The sequence below is a fragment of the Leucoraja erinacea genome, unplaced genomic scaffold (assembly GCF_028641065.1).
Source record: "Leucoraja erinacea ecotype New England unplaced genomic scaffold, Leri_hhj_1 Leri_1131S, whole genome shotgun sequence".
In the NCBI taxonomy this organism is placed as follows: domain Eukaryota; kingdom Metazoa; phylum Chordata; class Chondrichthyes; order Rajiformes; family Rajidae; genus Leucoraja; species Leucoraja erinaceus.
In genome coordinates, this window is record NW_026575376.1 from 10,614 (window position 1) to 36,477 (window position 25,864).

The 25,864-nt window shown below is 48.6% G+C and overlaps 1 protein-coding gene across 4 annotated transcripts; it reads left to right on the top strand.

Moving 5' to 3' along the window:
• Positions 1–1,237: 1,237 nt before the first annotated feature.
• LOC129715351 (zinc finger protein 229-like) lies at positions 1,238–18,526 on the top strand. 4 transcript variants are annotated; one of them, XM_055665227.1, is made up of 4 exons: positions 1,271–1,433; positions 2,756–2,873; positions 11,074–11,121; positions 16,026–18,526. In XM_055665227.1, exon 4 carries the CDS (start codon positions 16,162–16,164, stop codon positions 17,371–17,373), a length of 1,212 nt encoding a protein of 403 aa, XP_055521202.1. In that variant the 5' UTR covers positions 1,271–1,433; positions 2,756–2,873; positions 11,074–11,121; positions 16,026–16,161; the 3' UTR covers positions 17,374–18,526. The 4 variants fall into 4 exon arrangements, 3 of the variants coding, with proteins under 3 accessions (XP_055521202.1, XP_055521201.1, XP_055521203.1); XR_008726484.1 differs by lacking the exons at positions 11,074–11,121; positions 16,026–18,526 and adding an exon at positions 3,462–5,485 and having other exon boundaries at positions 1,238–1,433; XM_055665226.1 differs by lacking the exon at positions 11,074–11,121.
• The last annotated feature ends 7,338 nt before the right edge of the window (positions 18,527–25,864 follow it).

Below are 25,864 nucleotides of genomic sequence, written 5' to 3' on the forward strand. Positions count from 1 at the left end.
CAATATATATTAATGATCTGGATGAGGGAATTGAAGGCAATATCTCCAAGTTTGCGGATGACACTAAGCTGGGGGGCAGTGTTAGCTGTGAGGAGGATGCTAGGAGACTGCAAGGTGACTTGGATAGGCTGGGTGAGTGGGCAAATGTTTGGCAGATGCCGTATAATGTGGATAAATGTGAGGTTATCCGTTTTGGTGGCAAAAACGGGAAAGCAGACTATTATCTAAATGGTGGCCGATTGAGAAAGGGGGAGATGCAGCGAGACCTGGGTGCCATGGTACACCAGTCATTGAAGGTAGGCATGCAGGTGCAGCAAGCAGTAAAGAAAGCGAATGGTATGTTAGCTTTCATTGCAAAAGGATTTGAGTATAGGAGCAGGGAGGTTCTACTGCAGTTGTACAGGGTCTTGGTGAGACCACACCTGGAGTATTGCGTACAGTTTTGGTCTCCAAATCTGAGCAAGGACATTATTGCCATAGAGGGAGTGCAGAGACGGTTCACCAGACAGATTCATGGGATGTCAGGACTGTCTTATGAAGAAAGACTGGATAGACTTGGTTTATACACTCTAGAATTTAGGAGATTGAGAGGGGATCTTATAGAAACTTACAAAATTCTTAATGGGTTGGACAGGCTAGATGCAGGAAGATTGTTCCCGATGTTGGGGAAGTCCAGGACAAGGGGTCACAGCTTAAGGATAAGGGGGAAATCCTTTAAAACCGAGATGAGAAGAACTTTTTTCACACAGAGAGTGGTGAATCTCTGGAACTCTCTGCCGCAGAGGGTAGTCGAGGCCAGTTCATTGGCTATATTTAAGAGGGAGTTAGATGTGGCCCTTGTGGCTAAGGGGATCAGGGGGTATGGAGAGAAGGCAGGTACGGGATACTGATTTGGATGATCAGCCATGATCATATTGAATGGCGGTGCAGGCTCGAAGGGCCGAATGGCCTACTCCTGCACCTAATTTCTATGTTTCTAATTTTCTTTCTTGTGAAAACCATTGTCTTTGCCTTCATCCCCCTCTCTCTCTCCCTCCCACCCTCTTTTCTCTCACTCACTCTCTCCCTCCCCACACTCTCCCCCCTCTCCCTCTCTCTCTCCGACCAGCCCAGGTCGGCTCCATCTTGGCCGTGGCGTCATTTCCGGGCTGAGGCCGCCCCGCTGCTCGACCTCGCAGCCCGCGGGGCAATGGGCCGGGGCAGCAACGTCATTTCCGGGCTGATGCCCCTCTCTCCCCCGCGTTGCGCGGTCTCTCTGTCTCCGGGGCAACGGGCGGCCGGGGCAGCGACGTCATTTCCGGGCTGAGTCCCCTGCGCCGAGCGGTCTCTCTGTCTCTCTCCGTCTCCGGGGCAACGGGCAGCGCGCGGGCGGGATGAGATGAGCCGCGAGTGAGTGAGTGAGTGAGGACCCGGGCCGGGCCGGGCCGGACACGGTGAGAGGCTCCGGTGGATCAGGGCGGGCGGGGCGGGCGCGCTGGCTGGGGATTCGGTGCCGGGGGGTCCAGGCCGCGGCCTCGCACCCGGGAGACAGTGACTGGGCCTGGGGTTGGCGGAGCTCGGGGAGCCGGGCCTGGGGTTGGGGTTGGCGGAGCTCGGGGAGCCGGGCCTGGGGTTGGGGTTGGGGTTGGCGGAGCTCGGGGAGCCGGGCCTGGGGTCGGGTCTGTGCCGGGTCCCGCCGCCGCCGCCGCAACACGACCATCAATCTCGGGTGGGGCTGATGGGTCGGCGCCGGGCGGCCGGGGCGGTGGAGGAGTCGTGTCGCCGCTGGGGGAAGCGGGGAGTCGGGACACAATCTCTCTCTCTCTGTCTTTCTCTATCTCTCTCTCTATCTCCCGCCCTCTCTCTTCCTCTCACTTTCTCTCTATTTGTAGCAATGTTACAAAATTTTGAGATTTTAAAAATCAAGTCTGCAATTTATCCCATCAGATAAAGCATAACAATAAGTTTAATTTGACACCAAATTCACTTTCATATCTCAAGTATTAAAAAAGTTATGGCCATTTTCATACTCGGAAATTAGCATCTTGTTCCCTATTGATTTTCAATGGACATTACAAAAAAGCTGTGATCTTGGATAGTCAAAAGCCCATTTCTTAAGGAAAGATTAACATTTTTAAATAGCCTAAGTGTCCAAAGATTATTCACAAATAATTCACAATATAACATGATTTTTATATCTAATTTACATTAATTTATAGGCCAAATGGAAGGAATTTAGTGTTCAATTGCTGTAAATAAATGCCCATTTAAATCGGCTTTCTAGTGGGTTCATGTGAACGCGCTGGTTTAGAACGTTGATATCGCGCTGGATTAGTGCCCTCAAATGCCGAGAAAAATACTGCGGGATATAAAAAGCCCAAAATGAACTACTCGCTATAGATAACTTGATATTTCAGGGTTATATATATGCCCCATTTAATGTAAAAATAAGGTACATACCTTTAATTGTTTGCTTTATAAAACCCTGGGGCTGCGAGAGGTTGCGGAATCAGACAGTAATTTAAAAACTATTAGAACTATATTATCGAGGCCTATAAAACTAATAATACCTTTTGCGACCGGGTCTTGCAGCGATTTTTCGTTAATGATTTACTAGGCTGAACATCTGCGATTAGTACAGCCTAGTAAAAATCGCGTTTTAAACCCGCCCCCTCCAAACAGCGCCAAAATCGCGGACATGGCTGAGGGCAGATTCCCAATGACGATTCAGGTAGGTTTTGTAACATACCTACTATTTGTCTCCACTGTCAAACAGGGAGCCGGATTTACCACTGGGCTTCATAGGGAGGTTTCACGGCAGTCGGGTCACGACCCATGACGGTCCCATACTGTTGTTACGCTACGCCAAGTGGAGTACACGCGATGAACTGCAGGTAAACACTGACATTGTTTCTTCTACTTGTTCTTTGGAGTTTTACGGCAGCCGGCATCCACAATGTTGCATTGCTGCCACCTTCTGGCTTCATTCCACAGTACTCATGTCTTTATATTAGATCCTTTTTATAAGCCCAGAGGCCCTCAAGAAATCAAACAACAACTTTGCTCCTTTTCCTTTCCCTCCACACTCTAGAATGTTCTTTACTGATATTTCTGTCAATCCAACTTTCCTCATTTCAATGATCATAAATCCTCTTTCTGTCTCATATCTCCTACATGCCACTAGGGCATGCTGAACTGTTTCCGGTTGATGGCATTCCTCACACAGCCCAGTAGGGTGTTTTCCCAATGTTTTTAATGTGCTGTTCAGGTGAGTGTGTCCTAGCCTCAATCTTGTTAATACTACCTGTTCCCCCCTCTTCTTGCTGTAATGCCCACTCTGTTTTGTAGCAAATAGAGGTGTCTCCCCTTTGTCTCCTGTTCCCAGTATTGTTGCCATTCCTGATTTATCTTCTTCCACACAATGTGTTTTCCTTCAGATTTGGATAGTTGTAAGTTTACCTCTATGTTTCTTTTTTTTACAGCCTCCTTTGCCAATTTATCCACCTTTTCATTCCCTAGAACACCAATGTGTGCTGGGAGCCACAACAAAGTCACGTCACTGCCCCTCCTTGTCACTTGGCTTAATAGTAGCAGGATTTCATAAACTAAGTCAGGCCGCCTATGGGATGCACCAGACCCAATACTCTGGATTGCAGATAATGAGTCGCTACATATTACTACTTTCCATGGTTGCACCTGTTCCATCCACCGAACTGCCATCAAAATAGCGTACAGTTCCACTGTATATACTGTCAAATAGTTGTTTGTTCTTTTGTAAAGCTCAACATTCATCCCCTGGACTACCACAGCCGCCCCTGCTGTTTCAGCTACTGGGTCCTTTGATCCATCTGTGAAAATTAAGAGGTGTTCCCTGTATCTATTATCTATATGGCTATGATATTCTGTCTTTAGGTCTGAATTTTTGTTCCTCCTTTTTGCCTCCCATATCTCCAGATCAACTTTTGGGATGTTCAGTAACCATATTGGGACAGATGGCCACAATACTGCAGGGCAGAACTCTTTGTCCTCTACTCCCATGTCCCTTGCCACAACTCCTCCAACCCAGCCGAAGCTTCCAGACTGAGCCACCCCTCTCTCCCAGCACTCCTGTACTACCTGTTTTGTTGGGTGGTTCTCTCCATGACCCTTAAGGCTTAGCCAGTAATTAGCCATTAGTTGTCTGCGGCGCAGTCTCAACGGCATCTCCCCAGTTTCCACCTGTAGTGCACATACAGGTGACATCCGCACACCTCCTATACAGATTCTTAGAGCTTCCGCTTGGACTTTGTCCAACTCGGACAACACTGACTTAGATGCTGACCCATAAGCTATACTGCCATACTCTAGTCTGGATCTGATCAGTGATACATAAATATGTTTAAGAGATAATACATCTGCTCCCCACTCTAAACCTGCCAAGCATCACATTACATTGATGGCTTCTTTGCATTTTTCAATTATTTTTGTAATGTGGACCCTCCATGTTAATCTGGAGTCAAAATGAACCCCCAGGAAACGGAAATCTTTTACTCTTTCCAATTTGTTGCCGTATAGTTTTAACTGGACATCCTCTTTAATTTTCTTCCTTGTGAAAACCATTGTCTTTGTCTTCTCTATAGAGAATTTAAAACCCCATTTCCCTCCCCACTCTTCCACCTGGGCTATCCGTTGCTGTACTTTTCCACGATAAAATCTATATTCCTCCCCCTTCTCCATAGGTTGCCATCATCTGCAAAGAGCGATCACCCCATCTCTGGTTGAATGTTTGCAAATATATCATTGATCATGATTGAGAATAGGACGGGCTTATCGCACTTCCCTGGGGAGTTCCATTCTCGACTACACATTTACTAGAGATGTCTGACCCTATTTTAACTTGGATACTTCTACCGTTGAGAAAATCCATTATCCAGTTAAAAATATTTCCTCCTACTCCCATTAAATGCAGCTTTATTACAAGGCCTTCTCTCCACAACATATCGTAAGCCTTCTCTACATCAAAAAATATGGTAACTACAGATTCTTTTTTGACTTGTGCTTTCCTTATATCATCTTCCAAGCACAGAACTGGATCATTAGTACCTCTCCCTTTTCTAAAGCCACTCTGATAATTAGCCACTATACCTTTTTCTTCCATTAGATGCGTTAATCTTTCATTTACCAGTCTTTCCATCAGTTTACACATGTGTGCTGTTAAAGCTATAGGTCTATAATTTACTGGATAATAACCATATAACAATTACAGCACGGAAACAGGCCATCTTGACCCTTCTAGTCCGTGCCGAACACGTATTCTCCCCTAGTCCCATATACCTGCGCTCAGACCATAACCCTCCATTCCTTTCCCATCCATATAACTATCCAATTTATTTTTAAATTATAAAAACGAACCTGCCTCCACCACTTCCACTGGAAGCTCATTCCACACCGCTACCACTCTCTGAGTAAGGCAAGGCAAGGCAACTTTATTTATATAGCACATTTCATACACGAGACAGACTCAAAGTGCTTCACATAAAAACATGTCATACAATAAAATGAAATAATAAAATGAAATAAAATAACTAAAAGAAAAGAAAAGCAAAATTAAAAATGCATTATAAAAAGTGCAAAAGTTAAAAGTGCAATGTAGTTAAGATTTAGCTAAAAGCTAAAGTAAACATAAAAGTTTTCAGTCTTGTTTTAAAAGTGGTCAAAGTTGAGGCAAGTCTTAAATCTTCAGGAAGTTTATTCCAGCTATTTGTTGCATAGTAACTAAATCCTGCTTTCCCATGTTTTGTATTTACTCTGGGAATCACTAACAGATTGGTTTCAGAAGATCTTAGCGGTCTAGAAGGCTTATATAGTGGAAGCATGTCAGTGATATACTTTGGTCCTAAACCATGTAGTGATTTATAGGTGAGCAGCAGGATTTTAAAATCAATTCTCTGACATACAGGGAGCCAATGTAAGGATTTAAGAATTGGTGTAATGTGCTCAAATGTGTTGGTCTTTGTTAGAACTCTAGCAACAGCGTTCTGAACAAGCTGTAGCTGCCTGACAGTTTTTTTAGGAAGACCTGCAAGGAGACCATTACAATAATCTAGCCTGCTATTAATAAAGGCATGTACAAGTTTTTCTAAGTCTTGAGCTGACATGAGTCCTCTTAATCTTGCTACGTTTTTGAGGTGATAGTAGGCCGATTTTGTTACTGATTTGATGTGACTGTCGAAATTTAAATCTGAATCCATAATGATCCCAAGATTTCTGGCTTTGTTTGACGTTTTCAGGGTCAGAGAGTGTAGGTGTTGGGTTACTCTAAGCCTTTCTTTTTTAGCACCAAAAACAATTATCTCCGTTTTGTCCTTATTTAGTTGGAGAAAATTTTGGCACATCCAGTCTTTGACTTGCTCAATGCACTGGCACAGCAGATCTATGGGGCGATAGTCATTTGGTGATAGCGCTACATAGATTTGAGTGTCATCGGCATAGAAGTGGTGGTCAATATTATTATTTCGCATGATTTGCCCTAGTGGGAGCATGTAGATGTTGAATAAAGATCGAACCTTGCGGGACTCCACACGTCACGTTGGTTGGTTCTGATACAAAGTCACCAATGGAAACAAAATAGTTCCTATCTTGTAAATATGACCTGAACCAACTTAAGACTGTGCCTGAGAGCCCCACCTGTTTTTCCAACCTGTCCAAAAGTATTGAGTGATCAACAGTGTCGAATGCAGCACTGAGGTCTAATAGCATTAATATTGAAACTTTGCTAGAGTCTGTGTTAAGACGGATGTCGTTTACAACTTTATTAAGGGCGGTCTCGGTGCTATGAAGAGGTCGAAATCCTGACTGGGAGTTGTCGTAGCAGCCAGTTGAAGCCAGGAAGTGATTAAGTTGCAGGAGGACAACTTTCTCAATGATTTTACTTATGAAAGATAGGTTTGATATTGGTCTATAGTTGTTAATAATAGAGGCATCTAGGCTCCACTTTTTTAAAAGAGGTTTAATAACTGCAGTTTTCAAGGCTTTTGGGAAATTGTCTGATTGAAGAGAGCTGTTAACTATTTGCAGTATGTCTATTGCTAGGCAGTCAAAAACATTCTTAAAGAAGTTGGTAGGTAAAGCATCAAGGCAGCAGGTGGATGGCCTTAGTTGTGTCACCGTTTCCACAAGAGTTTTAGAGTCTACTAGACCAAGTGCAGACCCGTTGGGTCTGCTCCCCCAATGGTGTGATCCCCCAACCCAATATTCCACCATGCACCCGTCTCCTCCATTGGAACTGAGCCCGTTCCCAAATGTAAGATTGCAGCCCTCCCCTGCCTGCTGCAGCAGTGAAAAGTTCAGTGTTCCTCTCTTGCAACTTTGTTTCGAAGTGTGTTGGAAGCTGATGTAAATGAGAAGCCTTTATTTTTGCCACAGGGGGGGGGGGGGGGGAAGGATTTCAAATAACTTTGCTGTGAAACCATGCAAAACATTATTTGAAAGCGGAATGGATACTTAGAAAGAAAAGGGAAATGAAACCTAAAAAATATCTCGGAGATGCGTCCTTCAGCCTTTGCGGAGCGTTTTTTGTTTATGGTTCTCCCCTAAATAATGCATTAAAGCATGTCATCATTGCCACATTACCTTTGCCTAAATAGGGTGGTGATCCAACATTTTTATTTGAAGCGGAGATATTGATGGCACGTCTGATGCCTTCAATTTTTTCTGTATAAAATAATGCAAACTCATTGCATTTCTGCGTGGAATGGAGTTCAGGTGGTATTTGTGTTGGGGGGTTAGTCAGTCTGTCAACAGTTGCAAATAGGGTTTTTGCCTTATTAGTGTTGTTGTTAATGATATTGGAGAAAAATGTTTCTCTAGCACTTTTTAAGTCTAAATTGTAGGCACGGAGGCTCTCTTTATAGATGTCATGGTGAATATGTTCCCATGTAAAGTAAAGAAGTTCCCCCTCATGTCACCCCTAAACTTCTGTCCCTTAATTCTCAAGTCGTGTCCCCTTGTTTGAATCTTCCCTACTCTCAGTGGGAGAAGCTTATCCACGTCAACTCTGTCTATCCCTCTCATCATTTTAAAGACCTCTATCAAGTCCCCCCTTAATCTTCTGCGCTCCAAAGAATAAAGCCCTAACTTGTTCAACCTTTCTCTGTAACTTAGTTGCTGAAACCCAGGCAACATTCTAGTAAATCTCCTCTGTACTCTCTCTATTTTGTTGACGTCCTTCCTATAATTAGGCGACCAAAATTGTACCCCATACTCCAGAATTGGCCTCACCAATGCCTTGTACAATTTTAACATTACATCCCAACTTCTATACTCAATTTTGCTTGCATCTTTCCCTGGTTTTCTAATAGGCACAATGATTGCTTCCTTCCACCTCTCCGGTATTCGCCCTTCTTCCCACGCCTTGTTATATAGTGCAAGTATCTTTTGGAGTCCCTCCTCACTTGGATGCTTTATCATTATGTAACAAATATCACCCTTTCCTGGGGCTGAGTTCTTACACTTGGCCAGAGCTCTCTTTAGCTCCCCCAAATTAAATGGAATATTGTACTTGTCCTCTGTGATACCTTTCCTTTGTAAGGCCTCAACATTTTCCTCTCTTGTTCTTTCCCTACATCTGCTTCCTTCATCTGACCATTGTTTCCAGCGTAGCGGGACCTTTAAAACCCGCTGAAATTGACAATTTGTGCACTGTAAATAATTATGGAAATCGGGATAAGTGTGAGAGACATTTAGCCTCCTTCAGAATTCCTAAAGTGAGGAGAAATGACGGTAGATAGAAGCGAGAACTCAAGGGACACCAACAGCCAGAGTGCTTGGCGAACATTGGCCATTTGCTCACTGCATTTCATCAACAGCAAGGCATTATTTGTGTTTTTTCTTGATTCCTTTGTCATCTAAAAAGTTTCATAAGTGATAAATCTGGCTGTAAATTTTTTAAATCGCCCATGGTTCTCGTGGGTTTTTACATACAAAATGAAAAAGCATCTGAAGAAAAATTTACAGCCAGACTTATCACTTCTGAGAATTTTTAGATACCAAAGGAATCAAGAAAAAACACAAATAATGCCTTAGTTGATGAAATGCAGTGAGCAAACGCGATAATTCCCAATATTTTCAATGTTTACCAAGCACTTTAGCTGCTGTTGTCCCTTCAGTTCTCGCTTCTCTATTCCTTCATTTCGCTTCACATTTGGAATTCTAAAGTTGGGTACATGTCTCTCACACTTACCCCGACTCCCACAATTTTTTTCAGCGCAGAAATTTCAACATTTTGGCGGTTTTTAACAGGTAGGAAAGTACGCGTTTCTAGCATTAATAACATATACCGGAAGTGACGGGTGTCTTCCAGTGGGATTTAGCGGCTCCGTGCGTCGAGCCCTATGACCCAGTGACCTTACGTGCAACCCTCTCTGTCCTGGGTCTCCTCCACGGCCAGAGCGAGCAACACGGGAAATTGGAGGAACAGCACCTCATATTCCGCATGGGGAGTCTGCATCCTGGTGGCATGAACATTGAATTCTCACAATTCTGTTAGCCCTTGCTGTCTCCTCCCTTTCCTACCTCTCCCTTAGCCCTCATGCTCCTCCTCCTTTTTCCTTTCTTCTCCCCCCACCCCCCCCCATCAGTCTGAAGAAGGGTTTCAGCCCGAAACGCTACCTATTTCCTTCGCTTCATAGATGCTGCTGCACCCGCTGAGTTTCTCCAGCATTTAGTGTACCTTCTCTATATCTCTGTCTCTGTCAACTATCTATCTCTGTCTCTCTCCATCTCTGTCTCTCTCCGTCTCTGTCCGTCTCTCCCTCTCGTCGTCTCTCTCCGTCTCTCTCCGTCTCTCTCTCTCTCTCCGTCTCCGTCCCTCTCCGTCTCCGTCCCTCTCCGTCTCCGTCCCTCTCCGTCTCCGTCCCTCTCCGTCTCCGTCTCTCTCCTCTCTCCGTCCGTCTCTGTCCCTCTCCGTCTCCGTCTCTCTCCGTCTCCGTCTCTCTCCGTCTCCGTCTCTCTCCGTCTCTGTCTCTCTCCGTCTCTGTCTCTCTCCGTCTCTCTGTCTCTCTCTCCGTCTCCGTCTGTCTCTCTCCGTCTCCTGTCCTCTCCGTCTCTGTCCCTCTCCGTCTCCGTCCCTCTCTGTCTCTGTCTATCTCTATTTCTGTCCCTCTCTGTCTCTCTACTGTCAAATAGTAAACAACAACTGTGGAATAATGTACACAGACAACTCTTTCTGTCTCTTGCTCTCTGTCTCTCTGAACGTAGTATGATGTTGAACAGCCTAAGCACTATGTCCTGTATCTCCGGCGTGCTGTACTTGAGCATTTCATTTTTAATGCTGTCTGGACCACAGGCTTTCTTTGAGTGAAGAGATTTTATTTTTATGGTAATTGGGAAATTAAGAGGGATTTGATCATCTTTAATTACTGTTTCTAATGTTTGGAGTTTTTCTTTGATATGAGAATAATTTAAGTTTATTTTATTTATTGGGATGTCTTATATATAGATTTTTGAAAAGTGCTCTCCAGATATCACCGTCTTGAATTGGTAATGTTTGTAGTTTTGTTGTGCTCAGGTTATTCCACATATCCCAAAATTGGTTTTGATTTATGGAATTTTCAATTTCTTCAAGTCAAGTGCATAGCACATTTAAAAAACAACTCTCGTTGGCCAAAGTGTTTACATTGGTGGAGGTACTAACGTTATACAACATTGGTTCATAGATTAAGTACATACATAAATACATACATGCAGCGCTCCCTCAGAGGACATCAAGAAAGGCTTGATAGTAAAGATGAGTTTTAAATCTCGACTTAAAAGAGTCGATGGAGGGGGCAGTTCTGATCGGAAGAGGGATGCTGTTCCACAGTCTTAGAAGCTGCAACCACAAAGGCGCGGTTGCCCCTGAGCTTATGCCTAAACCGTGGGATGTTCAGTAGCCCCAAGTCGGCCAATCTGAGGGACCTGGAGGTGGTGTGGTGGGTGAGCAGACTTTTGATGTAGGTGGGGGCAAGCCCGTTAAGGGCTTTGTAGACATAATGAAGGATCTTGAAATTTATTCCGAGCCACACAGGGAGCCAGTGGAGAGAGGCCAGAATCGGGGTGATGTGGTCCCTTTTTCAGGTGCGTCAGGAATCTCGCTGCAGCGTTTTGGACCATTTGCAGGCATAGGTATGAATCTAGGGTCATCAGTAGTAGCTTTACCCGTTCTGCCTCATCGCAATCGTTTATGTCGGCTGCCTGCTGCACCTCCATAAAATGCAATGACGAGTCTCCCACCCTGGTTAACCTGGGAATGTGAGCTACCATCCCCCTGAGCACATGTGCCCCATGGGGAATGGTGATATCACTCTCTATGGGCCCCCTATCTGCCTGCCCTACAGGGGGACCATATTCACTTTGCCGTACCAGGCACATCTGCCCTACCCGGGGCTGTTGCCCCTTTACCCCCGGCTCTCCCACCATGATCGGTAACCCCACCACCTTGTGGTGTGCTACACATGGCGCAGACACTGCTAACTGAGGGTGCTATCCCGCCCCTCCCCGGACAACCCGAACCCCACCTGCCGACCCGGACCTATTCCCGGCGCCTCAGGAGGCGGCCTATTCCCCTTTGTCCCTGGGGAATCCTCTGCTGAGGGAAGCCCTCTGCCCCCGGGGGACCCCCCTCCTCCTACCAGGTGAACCCGTCCCCTATTCTTGGACAGAGTCTCTTCCAGCTACGCTATCCTTGCCTGGCAAGGACCGTGATCACAATCCCCTAGCTCGCTACAGGCCACCCTGTATGCTGCTTGGATATCTTGGAACTTTCCCTCCTGCTCCCTGTACTTCTGTGTACTCTGAGCCAGGAGTTCCTGGGTGTTCCGTTTCCTCTCCTTTGCCTCTACCACCTGGCATTGGAGGAATTCCTGGGCATTTCTGTAGCCTGCAAGATACACTGCCTGGCTCCACTGAGTTCCTCATATAGCCCTTCCCCTTCTCTAGCGCTTTCCTCAGCGCTGGCCCTAGCTTCTCTTAGTTGCTCTTCCAGACTATCTACCTGTCTCTCAATTTTGGCTACCTGCTATGATAGGCACGCTAGCCAAACTGCCTTTTCCTGCCCTTTATTATAAGCTTTGCTTTCTGTCCATTGAGCTGCTGCTGCTGCGGGCTGCTGTGCTCTCAAAAGTGCTATCACCCATTGTTTGGTGAGATTGATCTTTTTAAACAGATACGAGGAGATTCTCTCCTCCACCTTGCTACGTTCTCTCACCCCCTATGGCAAGTCACATATCCCAAACCACCGAGGTCTTGCCATGGTCGCCATTCTGTAGGGGTTTAGTTTCCCTTTGCTCCACTTTGGGCTCAACTGCCCGAGTTATTCTCTCCCTTGTCGGAGGGTAAAACGGCCACCACTCCACTCGAGCGGTTCCCAAGAGAGAGAATACAACAAAAGGGATTCCCCTGGGTTCTACACCTCGGAATTATGGTGGGATATGATAAAAGGTTGACTTGACCAGAGTGTGCTGATGAGAGAAAACAGAAACCAAGATGGACTCAAAGCCAGTCTAAAATGTACAGGCTTTATTAAACAATGAGAAATCGAATCTCACCAACACTACATAATACGTGGCTAAACTTATGCTTTAAACTAAGACTATGGAAGGAAATCTATCGGGCACATCGTACCAGGTCACTGGGGTACTTACAGCTAGATTGATGCAGGGTCACGAGCCGTCCAGCAGAGCAGAAAGAGAGGACGAGTTCTGGCTTGACTCCATCTTTTTATACCCGAGTTTCTCCCTTGAAACCCCCCAGATGGTTCTCTGGACAAAAGGGTCTTTTGATTATTCCCAGTTTCGATCTGGCATGAACAATAGGCTTCCGATGATAAGGGGTTTGCTGATGTCATGATCCCTCAGCCTGATCGTTATCCCATCGCCTAGATGGGCTCCCATTGTCCCGATGGATGGGTCATCCACGATGGTGATATGTTTTGCTGTTGGGCTGTTTATTCCCGTCTGCTGAGTCTCGGTTCCTTCCTTTGTGTATCCAAGATAATCTCGTTATCTCCGTCTCAGCCTTTCCTGCCCACTCCATTCGCACCGTCGTGTAATGCCTAGGCCCACAGACAGGTTCGAAACTTATTCTTCCTTTGTGGATTGGGGGTTTTTCCGTTGCAGCCAGCAAATCTGGTTTAAAAATGTCCATGTCCTTATCCAAGTTCTTCCATAATCTTTTCGAGGCCGTCAAACTGGAGGAATTGTTTTATTTTAGCTATCATCCAAAGCTGGAAGAAGCTAACTTTTACCACGGCATTGACTTGTTGTCAACTTTCAATGCTGAGTCAAATATCACGCCAAGGGTTTTGACGTGAGGTTTGAGTAATGGGGTAAGGCTTCCAAGGCTGCCTGCTATTAATTTGATTGAGTCGGAGGGGCTGAGAAGGAGGACCTCAATTAGAATAAACTATTTCACCCAGAGAGTTGGGAATTGATTGAATCACCCTGCCACAGAGGGCAGTGGAGGCCACGTCACTGGCTGGTGACTAAAATTAGAGCACATGGTATTGGGGGTAGGGTGTTGACATGGATACAAAATTGGTTGGCAGACCGGAAGCAAAGAGCAGGAGTGAACGGGTCCTCTTCAGAATGGCAGGCAGTGGCGAGTGGAGTGCCGCAAGGCTCGGTGTTGGGGCCGCAACTGTTTAATATATATATTAATGATTTGGAAGAGGGAATTAGAAGCAACCCCAGCAAGTTTGTGGATGATACAAAGCTGGGTGGCAGTGTGAACTGTGAAGTGGATGTTAGGAGGTTGCAGGGTGACCTGGACAGGTTGAGTGGTTGGGCAGATGCGTGGCAGATGCAGTATAATATAGATAAATGTGAGGTTATCCACTTTGGTGGCAAAAACAAGGGGGCAGATTATTATCTCAATGGGGTTAGGTTAGGTAAGGGGGAGGTGCAGCGAGACCTGGGCGTCCTTGTACACCGGTCACTGAAAGTTGGCTTACAGGTACAGCAGGCAGTGAAGAAAGCTAATGGAATGTTGGCCTTCATAACAAGAGGATTTCAGTATAGGAGTAAATAGGTTCTTCTGCAGTTGTATAGGGCTCTGGTGAGACCACATCTGGAGTTTTGGGTACAGTTTTGGTCTCCTAATTTGAGGAAGGACATCCTTGTGATTGAAGCAGTGAAGAGTAGGTTCATGAGATTGATCCCTGGCATATGAGGAAAGATTGAAAAGACTCGGCTTGTATTCACTGGAGTTTAGAAGGATGGGGGGTGATCTTATACAATACAATACAATACCTTTATTTGTCATTTGAACCTCACATGAGGTTCAAACGAAATGTAGTTTCTGCAGCCATACAATAAAAGAACCAAAACACACACCAACACTATTCACATAAACATCCATCACAGTGGCTCTCCTCCTCACTGTGATGGAAGGCAAAGTTCTTGTCTCTCCCCTGCATTCCATTTCCCTCCCGAAGTCGAGGTCAAAGCCCCCGGCGGGCGCTAGTCCGCGGCAAATTAAGGCCGCGCCGGGCGTTGTAGGGCCCCCCTCCAGGTCACTCTCAACCCCGCAATTCGGGCGGGAGAAGTCGCCGCTGCCGGTGCCCTGCAAAGCAGCCTCCCACCGGGGATCCGCGAGCTCCCGGTGTTCCATCCACCGGAGCCGGGCCGCAGCAACGCGCCACCGCCACTCTCCACGCCCCGAAGCCAGCCAGCTCCACTTATAGAAAAATATAAAATTATAAAAGGACTGGATAAGCTAGATGCAGGAAAAAATGTTCCCAATGTTGGGCGAGTCCAGAACCAGGGGCCACAGTCTTAGAATAAAGGGGAGGTCATTTAAGACTGAGGTGAGAAAAAACTTAATCACCCAGAAAGTTGTGAATTTATGGAATTCCCTGCCTCCCTCTATCTTTATCTTTGTCTCCCTCTATCTCCAACCTACGAGATTGGTTAATCTGGTTTTACTATCAAATAGTAAAGAACGAATGCGGAATAATGTACATAGACATCTCTCGATTTCTCTGCCTCTCCCTCTCCTCTCTCTCGATCTCTCTCTCTATATCTCTCCCTCTCTATCTGCGGGATGTACAAGACACAGTTAGATTTAGTTCTTACGCTAAAGGAATCAAGGGATATGGGGAGAAAGTAGGAGCAGGGTACTGATTGTGGATGATCAGCCATGATCATATTGAATGGAGGTGCTGGCTTGAAGGGCTGAATGGCCTACTCCTGCACCTCTTGTCTATGTTACCTTCTCCCAACTAACAAAGATCTATTCCACATTTTACTTGAACTCCATTCCATATGTCCTGTTTTCACTCCTCACACTTCCTTATCTCTATCTCCCATCACTGAAGAAGGGTCTCGACCTAAAACGTCACGGATTCCTTCTCTCCACAGACGCTGCCCGACCCGCTGAGTGACTCCAGCACTGTGTGACCTTCTTCCCATGATGCATGCCGCCACCCACATGACTGGGCAGGGGCGGGGCCGGCAGTCCCCCTCAGATGGGCAGTGACGCCATGGCGCCAATTGTACACGCCGTCCGTGCAAGCGGCTGATGTCAAGGTGCAGTGCAGGCGGGCGGCTCAACGCCGTTCACGAATGTTCAGCACCCCCTCACGCTCCCAACTCACCCCCATGTGACAGCCGGCGGGGGCGGTGCCGCTGTCCCGCTCATATTAGGGGGTGATGTCACGGCGCCGTGTGTGCGCAGTCATGGCGCTGGGCGGGAAGACGTGCGGGCGGCTCGACTCAACTCAGTGCCCGGATGCTCGGCTCCCCCCAGGTCATTAAGCCCCCCTTCTCCCACTTGCCTCCTCTCCCCTCACAACCCCCTGTCCCATTTCCCCCTCCCCTCACTTCCACCCTCCTCATCCCCATCCCCCCCCTGCCTCCTCACCACCTCTCCCCTCCTTCACCCCTCTCACTAACCCATCCCCCCGCTCACCCCCTCCCAATCCCCCCTACCCCCCCCCCCCCCCCCCCCCCCCCGCTCTTCAAGCACTAGTTTGATGCGTTAGTAATGTCCTGTTTGCCAGCTTGTTGACCCTCTGTCTTCCCCTCCTGCAGGGTTTAGGAGCTGTTGCTGTGGACGGAGAAACTGAGACGTGAGCAGCCATTGATGGCGGCCAGGGTGCGGGTCAGCCCTCCATCTGCTTGGTGTGCGGGCTGAGCTTCGAGGGGCTGAGTTTTGGTGGAGGACCACATGGCAGGGCACCAGGGGAAGCGTTATGAGTGTGACGTGTGTGGCAAGATCTGGCGGTGGCCGAGCGAGCTGGAGACCCACCTACGGGTTCACACAGGAGAGCGCCCCTTCGACTGCACGGAGTGCGGCAAGAGTTTCAAGGCGTCAAGTGAACTGAAGGTTCACCAGCGAATGCACATCGGCGACAAACCATATGGCTGCTCCACCTGTGGCAGGAGCTTTCCCCGGTTGTCGCGGCTGCGGGAGCACCAGTGGGTGCACAGCAGTGAGCGGCCCTTCACCTGCTCCGACTGTGGCAAAGGCTTCATATCGTTGCCGAAACTGAAGGCGCACAGGCACCTGCATACCGGCGAGCTCCCCTACACCTGCAGCAACTGCGGCAAGGGATTCACCCGCTCCAGCAGCCTGCTGGAGCACCAGCGCACCCACACCGTCAAGGGCCCCTACACCTGTGTCCAGTGCGGCAAGGGCTTCACCCGCCCCTACAGCCTGCGGCAGCACCAGCGCATCCACACCGGCGAGTGTCCCCACACCTGCGCCCAGTGTGGCAAGGTCTTCACCCAATCCAGGAACCTGCGGGAGCACCAGCAAACCCACACCGGCGAGCGTCGCCACATCTGCGCCCAATGCGGCAAGGGCTTCACCAACTCCACCAGGCTGCTGGTGCACCAGCGCAACCACACCGGCGAGCGTCCCTACACATGCGCCCAGTGCGGCAAGGGTTTCACCTGCTCCTACAGCCTGATGCTGCACCAGCGCTCCCACACCGGTGAGCGCCCCTACACCTGCGCCCAGTGTGGCAAGGGCTTCACCCACTCCAGCAACCTGCTGGTGCACAAGCGCATCCACACTGGCGAGCGCCCCTACACCTGCGCCCAGTGTGGCAAGGGCTTCACCCACTCTAGCAACCTGCTGAAGCACCAGCGCACCCACACCGGTGAGCGCCCCTACACCTGCGCCCAGTGTGGCAAGCGCTTCAAGTGCTCCAGCAGCCTGCTGAAGCACCAGCGGGTGCACACCGGCGACCATGCCGTCCCCAGCCCGGTGGGTGGAGAGCGTTTTGCCATGGCCTCCCATGCCCTGTCTCACCAGCACGTGCACACCAGTGGCCAGCCCTACGACTGCCCGTACTGTGGTGAGGCGTTTGACAGCTCGCGGGGGTTGCGGCAGCACCGGCGGGCCCACGCCGGTGAGCAGCTGCCCCCACTGTGACAAGAGCATGGGGGCTGCGGGAGCACCAGCGGATACACACCAGAGAGAGACCCTTTGTGTGCGCTGAGTGTGGCAAGGGTTTCACCCGCATGTCCAGCCTGTGGCAGCACCGGCGTACCCACAGCGGTGAGCGTCCCTTCCCCTGCCCGTCCTGTGGTAAGGGCTTCACCCGCCTTGACCACCTGCTGGAGCACCGGCGAGTCCACATCTGCCAGCGCCCCTTCACCTGCCCACTCTGTGGCAAGGCCTTTGCCCGCTCCTCCAGCCTGCTGGCACACCGCCACGTGGATAGGCGCTGTTTAGGTAAACACATAATGCTGGAAGGAATGGGTAATGTTTCTGGTCGAGACCCTCCTCAGTCTCGACCCAAACAGTCACCCATTGAGAACCATGAGAAAACATTTCTCATGAGAAAAACACTTTTCACACAGAGAGTGGTGAATCTCTGGAACTCTCTGCCACAGAATGTAGTTGTGGCCAGTTAATTGGCTATATTTAAGAGGGAGTTAGATGTGGCCCTTGTGGCTAAGGGGATCAGGGGGTATGGAGAGAAGGCAGGTACGGGATACTGAGTTGGATGATCAGCCATGATCATATTGATTGGCGGTGCAGGCTCGAAGGGCCGAATGGCCGACTCCTGCACCTATTTTCTATGTTTCTATTCCTTTTCTCCAGAGGTGCTCTCTGTCTCGCTGAGTTACTCCAGCATTTTGTGTCCATTTTTGTAAATCAGCATCTGCAGTTCCTTGTTTTTAAACCATTTTGGTTAACCATCTCTGCACCTTCCCCAAAGCCTCCACATCAGTCCTGTAATGGAGTGACTAGAACTGTATGCAATACTCCAAATGCTACCTGACCAATGTCCCTTAAAGCTGCACATATACATTCCTCTCTCCTTATCTCACATCCTTTTATCTCCTTATTTTCTCTCGTCTCTGTCACTTCACTCATCTGCCGATCACCTGCCTCATCTGTTAACTTATTGTCAGTCTGAAGAAGGGCTCCGATCCAAAATGTCACCTATCCATGTTCTTCAGAGATGCTGCCTGACCCGCCGAGTTACTGCAGCATTTAGAGTGTTAGAGTCATAGAGTGATACAGTATGGAAACAGGACCTTCGGCCCAGCTTGGCCACACCAACCAACATGTCCCGGCTAGACTAGTCCCACCTGCCTGCGGTCCATTGGTCCAAACTTGTCCTATCCATGTACCTGTCTATATCTGTTTCTTAAACGTTGGCCTCGTCCCAGCCTCAACTACCTCCTCCAGCAGCTTGTTCCATACACCCACCACCCTCTGTGTGGAGAGGTTACCTCTCAGATTCCTATTAAATCTTTCCCCCTTAACCTTGAACCCATGTCCTCTGGTCCTGGATTCCCTCACTCCGGGCAAGAGATTCTGTGCATCTAACTAAATTGTGTTCTATGCAAGATTCCCACATCTGCAATTTCTTGTGTCTCCCTCACCTGTATCCACCTATAACTTCTGAAGAAGGGTCCCAACCTGAAACGTCTCCCCCACCCTCTCCAATCAATCTGAAGAAGGGTCCTGACTCAAAACGCCATCTGTCCATTCTCTCGAAAGCGGTGAGGAACTCAGTAGGTCAGGCGGCATCTGTGGAGGGAAGGGAATCTAGGGCGACCACTCCCACCTCTTTCCAATTTTCTCCACCCCCCACACCAAGCAGTCTGAAGAAGGGTCCTGACCTAGAATGTTGCCTGTCCATGCTCTCCACAGGTGCAAGTGACTCCAGGAGATTGTGTCTCTTTTTGTAAACCAGTATCTGCTGTTCCTTGTATCTAGACTAGGCGTGCATTTCACCCTACACTTGGGCTCGGTCCACCAAGGCTGCTGGATCGCCCAGTTGCCAACTATTTCAATTCCCCTTCCCACTCCCACACTGATCTTTCTGTCCTGGGCCTCCTCCATTGCCAGAGTGACGTGACACACAAACTGGAGGAACAGCATCTCATAGCTTACAGCCCAATGACATGAACATTGAATTCTCCAAATTAAGGAGACGTCCCCCATCGTGGGCGATCTCTTCATCATTCCTCTGTCTTCTCGCTGGCAATAGGCGTCAGGATTAATCCGGAGTCACCGCTTCCCGTCCCCTTCAACTACCAACGTTGGGATCTCGCTCTCCGCCCTTGGACGTCGGCAAGACTCCGGCTGCGGTAAACAAGGACTTTTGCTCTTCAACCCGCTGGATTCAACCAAGTTGTATTCCAATGAAATAAATGTCTCTTTTTGTGGACGAATTTAGAGGGAAATTATAGTAAAATGAAAAGCGGAGACTTTGCAGATTTGCTTCAAGATTTTATTGCATGATATCATGGAGAGATGGCGGCAGAAAACTCATCAGTTCTCTGACCACAGCAGAATTAGCCGACAGTTGTACTGTGTTGTAAACAACTGTTGTTTGTTAGGTACAGCTGTAAGCAAATACACTATCGACTACATGGTTTCATTAGTGGAATCTGGAATTAATTGCCACAGACGGCGGTGGAGGCCAAGTCGTTGGGTATTGATCAGATTTTAGTGATACTGCGCGGAAACTGGCCCTTCGGCCCGTCGAATCCTCGCCGCCGTTTTTGTTCTCCAGCGATCGGGGCACTTAATCCTTCCGTTGTCGGGAAGATCTTGGCTCCCGTAGCCAGCGGTCAGGCCCTCCGCGTCAAGGGCGATCAAGAACCCGCATCGGAGGGGATCTCCGCCTCCCGCACTGGGCAATCGCACCCCGGATCGGGGCTAGTCGAAACTGTTGAAAATCACGGGCTGTGGTTAGAGCGTCGATCCCAGGCAAAGGATCACAGGCTCCGATGGTTAACCATATAACCATATAACAATTACAGCACGGAAAAACAGGCCATCTCGACCCTTCTAGTCCGTGCCGAACACATAACCTCCCCAAGTCCCATATACCTGCGCTCAGACCATAACCCTCCATTCCCTTCCCATCCATATAACTATCCAATTTATTTTTAAATGATAAAAACGAACCTGCCTCCACCACCTTCACTGGAAACTCATTCCACACAGCTACCACTCTCTGAGTAAAGAAGTTCCCCCTCATGTTACCCCTAAACTTCAGTCCCTTAATTCTCATGTCATGTCCCCTTGTTTGAATCTTCCCTACTCAGTGGGAAAAGCTTTTCCACGTCAACTCTGTCTATCCCTCTCATCATTTTAAAAACCTCTTCCAAGTCCCCCCTTAACCTTCTGCGCTCCAAACAATAAAGCCCTAACTTGTTCAACCTTTCTCTGTAACTTAGTTGCTGAAACCCAGGCAACATTCTAGTAAATCTCCTCTGTACTCTCTCTATTTTGTTGACATCCTTCCTATAATTAGGCGACCAAAATTGTACACCATACTCCAGAATTGGCCTCACCAATGCCTTGTACAATTTTAACATTACATCCCAACTTCTATACTCAAAAGTCCACAGTTAAGTCCACAGCCCCGCGATGGGGCTCCAAGTCAGTCTCGAGCAAGGCCCCAGCTCCATGATGTTAGGCCTCCCCTCGCTACCCTTCCACCCGCCGCTCTCTCCCCTCACTCTCCTCTCGACCCTCTCCCCAGACCCTCCCGAACCTCTCTTCCCCTCCTGCCCTCTCTCACCTCCCTGCTGCCCGCCCCTCACAACCCTCTCTCTCCTCCCTCCCCTCTCGCCCCTACCTCCTCTCTCACCCTTCCCTCCTGCCCCTCCACTCCGGACCCTCTCTCCCCACTCCCGCCCTTCTCTCCTCTCCAGTCCCTACCCTGCAACCCTTCTCACCCATCCTATCCCTACCAACCCTCTCTCCCATCCTGCCCCTCTCCCATCCGCTCTCACTCATCCCGACCCTCTCTCCCTTCCTTCCCCTCTCACTCATCCCTCCCCTCCTGACCCTCTCTCCCTGGCCCGCTGTACCCTCAATCGCGAAAGCCGCCAGCCAGCATAATCGGCCATCATGGGAGCGATACGCCCAAGGGCCTGTCCTGTACTGCATGTCTCGATAAGTCGGGATGGATACTTAGTGGTCACCATGAAACTGATGGGCTGTAGAGCCTGTATACTTGCTGTATAGCTCCATGTAAGGTTAGTCTTATGGGTCATTTCCAACTGGATGGACTGAAGGGCCTGTTCCTGTTGTGTACATCTCAATATTGGGATAGGTTATTGGCAGTCACAATGAATCCGAAGGGCCGAAGAGCCTATTTCCTTGTGGCATGGCTTAATGTTGGGTTAGCATTATTGGTCACTATCATCTAGATGGGCCGAAGGTTTCCTGTCCCGCATTGCACAACAATGGGATAGGTACTTGGCAGTCACATTGAAGTAGATGGGCCGAAGGGTCTGTACCCATTGGCAAGAATGGGGCATCTTGGTCAGCATGGATGTGCTGGACCGAAGGGCATGTTTCCGCACTGTATCACTCTGACCCCTCCCTTTATCTCACCCCCTTTTTGTCTGCTTTTCTCCCCCAGCTTTAGTCACTTACTCCACCCATCCGCCTATCACCTCCCCTCCCTCATCTGTATCCACCCATCACTCACCGGACTTTATCCAGCCCCCACCTCTCTTTTCCAACAATGCTCTATCCTACAGTGTCCTTGATCTCCATCCCCTTTCCCTCGTTCACACACCTTACACTTCCTTATCTCTGTATCTCCTCCCCTGAAGAAGGGTCTCAACCCGAAACGTCGCCCATTCCTTCTCACCTCAGATGCTGCCTGACCCGCTGAGACCCAGCGTTTTGTGTCTATCTTCGGTCTCCACATGGAGCTGCCCTGCGGATTCTTCCTCCTCGCGGAGCCAAGACTGGTTCGGTCACAGAGCGGTCCCCAGGCAGAGCTAAGACTGGTCACCAAGCGGAGCTTCGTGTTGGTCTGCTACCGAGCCTGGTGGTGGTGACCGTTCACGGGCCAGGTGCTGCTAGCCCTTTCCTCCAGTGCCTGGGAGTGGGCGCAGGGGGTTGGAATCCCCGCCACCCCGAGGAACAGATTAAGCATCAACAAATGTTTACCACCCTATCTATATGAGATTCCACCTTCAAGGAACTATGCACGGTTATACCCAGATCCCTCTGTTCAACTGTATTCTTCAATTCCCTACCATTTACCATGTACGTCCTATTTTGATTTGTCCTGCCAAGGTGTAGCACCTCACATTTATCAGCATTAAACTCCATCTGCCATCTTTCAGCCCATTTTTCCAAATGGCCTAAATATATACAAGGTAAAATATTAAAAAAGATAAACAACTAAAATAAATATAATGAAAATAGCACCACGCATAAACACCCAACCCTCCATCCTTCTTTGGATTTCACAGTGAACCACAGTCCCTTAGTATGTATCGCCCCTGCGTTCCTTGGCGGCTACATTTAGTGCCTTTATAGCAGTGGGGTAAAAACTGTTTGTCTGTTTGTCCTTGTCCTTGTAGATCTGTACCGTCTGCCTGATGGCAACAGTTCAAACAGGGAGTGTTCGGGGTGGGAAATGTCCTTTATAATACTCTGGGATATTTTGATAGCGGGAACTGTGTAAGTCCTCCAAAGTAAGGAGAGGGCAGCCGACAATCCTCTGGGCGTTGTCAATGGCCCTCTGGAGCGCTTTCCTCTGAGCCGCTGTGCAGCCGGTGTACCACACGCATACACAGTATGTTAGTATGCTCTCAATGGAGCACCGATAAAAGGACAGCAGCAATCTCTGAGTGATGTTATTCTTCCTGAGCACCCTCAGGAAGTGCAGTCTCTGCTGGACCTTTTTCAGCAGCGCGGAGGTGTTCACGCTCCACGTCAGGTCCTCCTCAATATGGATTCCCAGGAAGCGGAAATCCGCCACCCTATCCACACAGTCCCCTCTGATAATCAATGGTACCATGTCCGTTTTATTCTTCCTAAAGTCTATTATTAATTCCTTTGTCTTTAAGGTGTTGAGGAGCAGGTTATTTTCTTCACACCACACTGTCAGCTGCTCCGCCTCATCCCAATAGGCGTACTCGTCCCCCCCGGAGATGAGTCCCACCACTGTAGTGTCATCTGCAAATTTGACAATGGTGTTGCTGTGGTGGGCGGGGGTGCAGTCATGTGTGTAGATGGTGTAGAGCAGGGGGCTCAGTACGCAGCCCTGTGGAGAGCCGGTACTGAGGCTGAGGGCCGTGGATGTATGATGGCCCACTCTGACTTTCTGGCTGCGACCCGACAGGAAGCTATTTATCCACGTACAGGTGGAGTGTGGAAGTCCCAAGTCCCCCAGTTTGTCCACCAGTTTGTGGGGAAGGATGGTATTAAAAGCAGAGCTGTAGTCCACAAAGAGCATCCGCACGTAGCTCCCCCGCTGCTCCAGGTGAGACAGTGCAGCATGGAGAGCTGTGGCTACAGCGTCCTCTGTAGATCTATTTGCTCTGTACGCAAACTGGTGGGGGTCAAAGCTTCGGGGCAGGAGTGATGTGATATGACCCCGGACCAGTTTTTCAAAACACTTCATCACCACTGGTGTGAGTGCGACTGGCCAGTAGTCGTTGAGGCTGGAGATGTGGGTTTTTTTGGGCAAGGGGACTATGGTGGAGGACTTCAGACAGGGTGGAACAGTGGACTGGGCCAGAGACTGGTTGAAAATCCTTGTACAGACTCCAGCCAGCTGGTCTGCGCAGTCCTTCAGCACACGTCCAGAGACTTAGAAACATAGAAACATAGAAATTAGGTGCAGGAGTAGGCCATTCGGCCCTTCGAGCCTGCACCGCCATTCAATATGATCATGGCTGATCATCCAACTCAGTATCCCGTACCTGCCTTCTCTCCATACCCCCTGATCCCCTTAGCCACAAGGGCCACATCTAACTCCCTCTTAAATATAGCCAATGAACTGGCCTCAACTACCCTCTGTGGCAGAGAGTTCCAGAGATTCACCACTCTCTGTGTGAAAAAAGTTCTTCGCATCTCGGTTTTAAAGGATTTCCCCCTTATCCTTAAGCTGTGACCCCTTGTCCTGGACTTCCCCAACATCGGGAACAATCTTCCTGCATCTAGCCTGTCCAACCCCTTAAGAATTTTGTAAGTTTCTATAAGATCCCCTCTCAATCTCCTAAATTCTAGAGAGTATAAACCAAGTCTATCCAGTCTTTCTTCATAAGACAGACCTGACATCCCAGGAATCAGTCTGGTGAACCTTCTCTGCACTTCCTCTATGGCAATAATGTCCTTCCTCAGATTTGGAGACCAAAACTGCACGCAATACTCCAGGTGTGGTCTCACCAAGACCCTGTACAACTGCAGTAGAACCTCCCTGCTCCTATACTCAAATCCTCTTGCTATGAAAGCCAACATACCATTCGCTTTCTTTACTGCCTGCTGCACCTGCATGCCTACCTTCAATGACTGGTGTACCATGACACCCAGGTCTCGCTGCATCTCCCCCTTTCCCAATCGGCCACCATTTAGATAATAGTCTGCTTTCCCGTTTTTGCCACCAAAATGGATAACCTCACAATTATCCACATTATACTGCATCTGCCAAACATTTGCCCACTCACCCAGCCTATCCAAGTCACCTTGCAGTCTCCTAGCATCCTCCTCACACCTAACACTGCCCCCCAGCTTAGTGTCATCCGCAAACTTGGAGATATTGCCTTCAATCCCCTCATCCAGATCATTAATATATATTGTAAATAGCTGGGGTCCCAGTACTGAGCCTTGCGGTACCCCACTATTCACTGCCTGCCATTGTGAAAAGGACCCGTTTACTCCTACTCTTTGCAAAGAGTAGGTTGAATAAGTTAGGTCTTTATTCTCTGGAGCGCAGAAGGTTAAGGGGGGACTTGATAGAGGTCTTTTAAATGATGAGAGGGATAGACAGAGTTGATGTGGACAAGCTTTTCCCTTTGAGAATAGGGAAGATTCAAACAAGAGGACATGACTTCAGAATTAAGGGACAGAAGTTTAGGGGTAATATGAGGGGGAACTTCTTTACTCAGAGAGTGGTAGCAGTGTGGAATGAGCTTCCAGTGGAAGTGGTGGAGGCAGGTTCATTGGTATCATTTAAAAATAAATTGGATAGGCATATGGATGAGAAGGGAATGGAGAGTTATGGTACGAGTGCAGGCAGGTGGGACTAAGGGAAAAAAAGTTGTTCGGCATGGACTTGTAGGACCGAGATGGCCTGTTTCCATGCTGTAATTGTTATATGTTTATATGGTTATATATCGTTAGCTTTTAGAAATGTTTGAATGGTGCACTGACTGGCTGACATTTTAAAATTTCGTGGTACATGGTTCATGTTACAATGACAATAAAGAAACTATTCTATTCTATTCTTTATTCCCATCTTCCATTGATCCGAATATAATCATTTCAATGGTACACAAAAATGCTGGAGAAACTCAGCGGGTGCAGCAGCATCTATGGAGCGAAGGAAATAGGCAATGTTTCACGCCGAAACCCTTCTTCAAACTGATACGGGGTTGTGAGGAGAAGGAAGGAAACAGGAGGAGGAGGAGCCCGATGG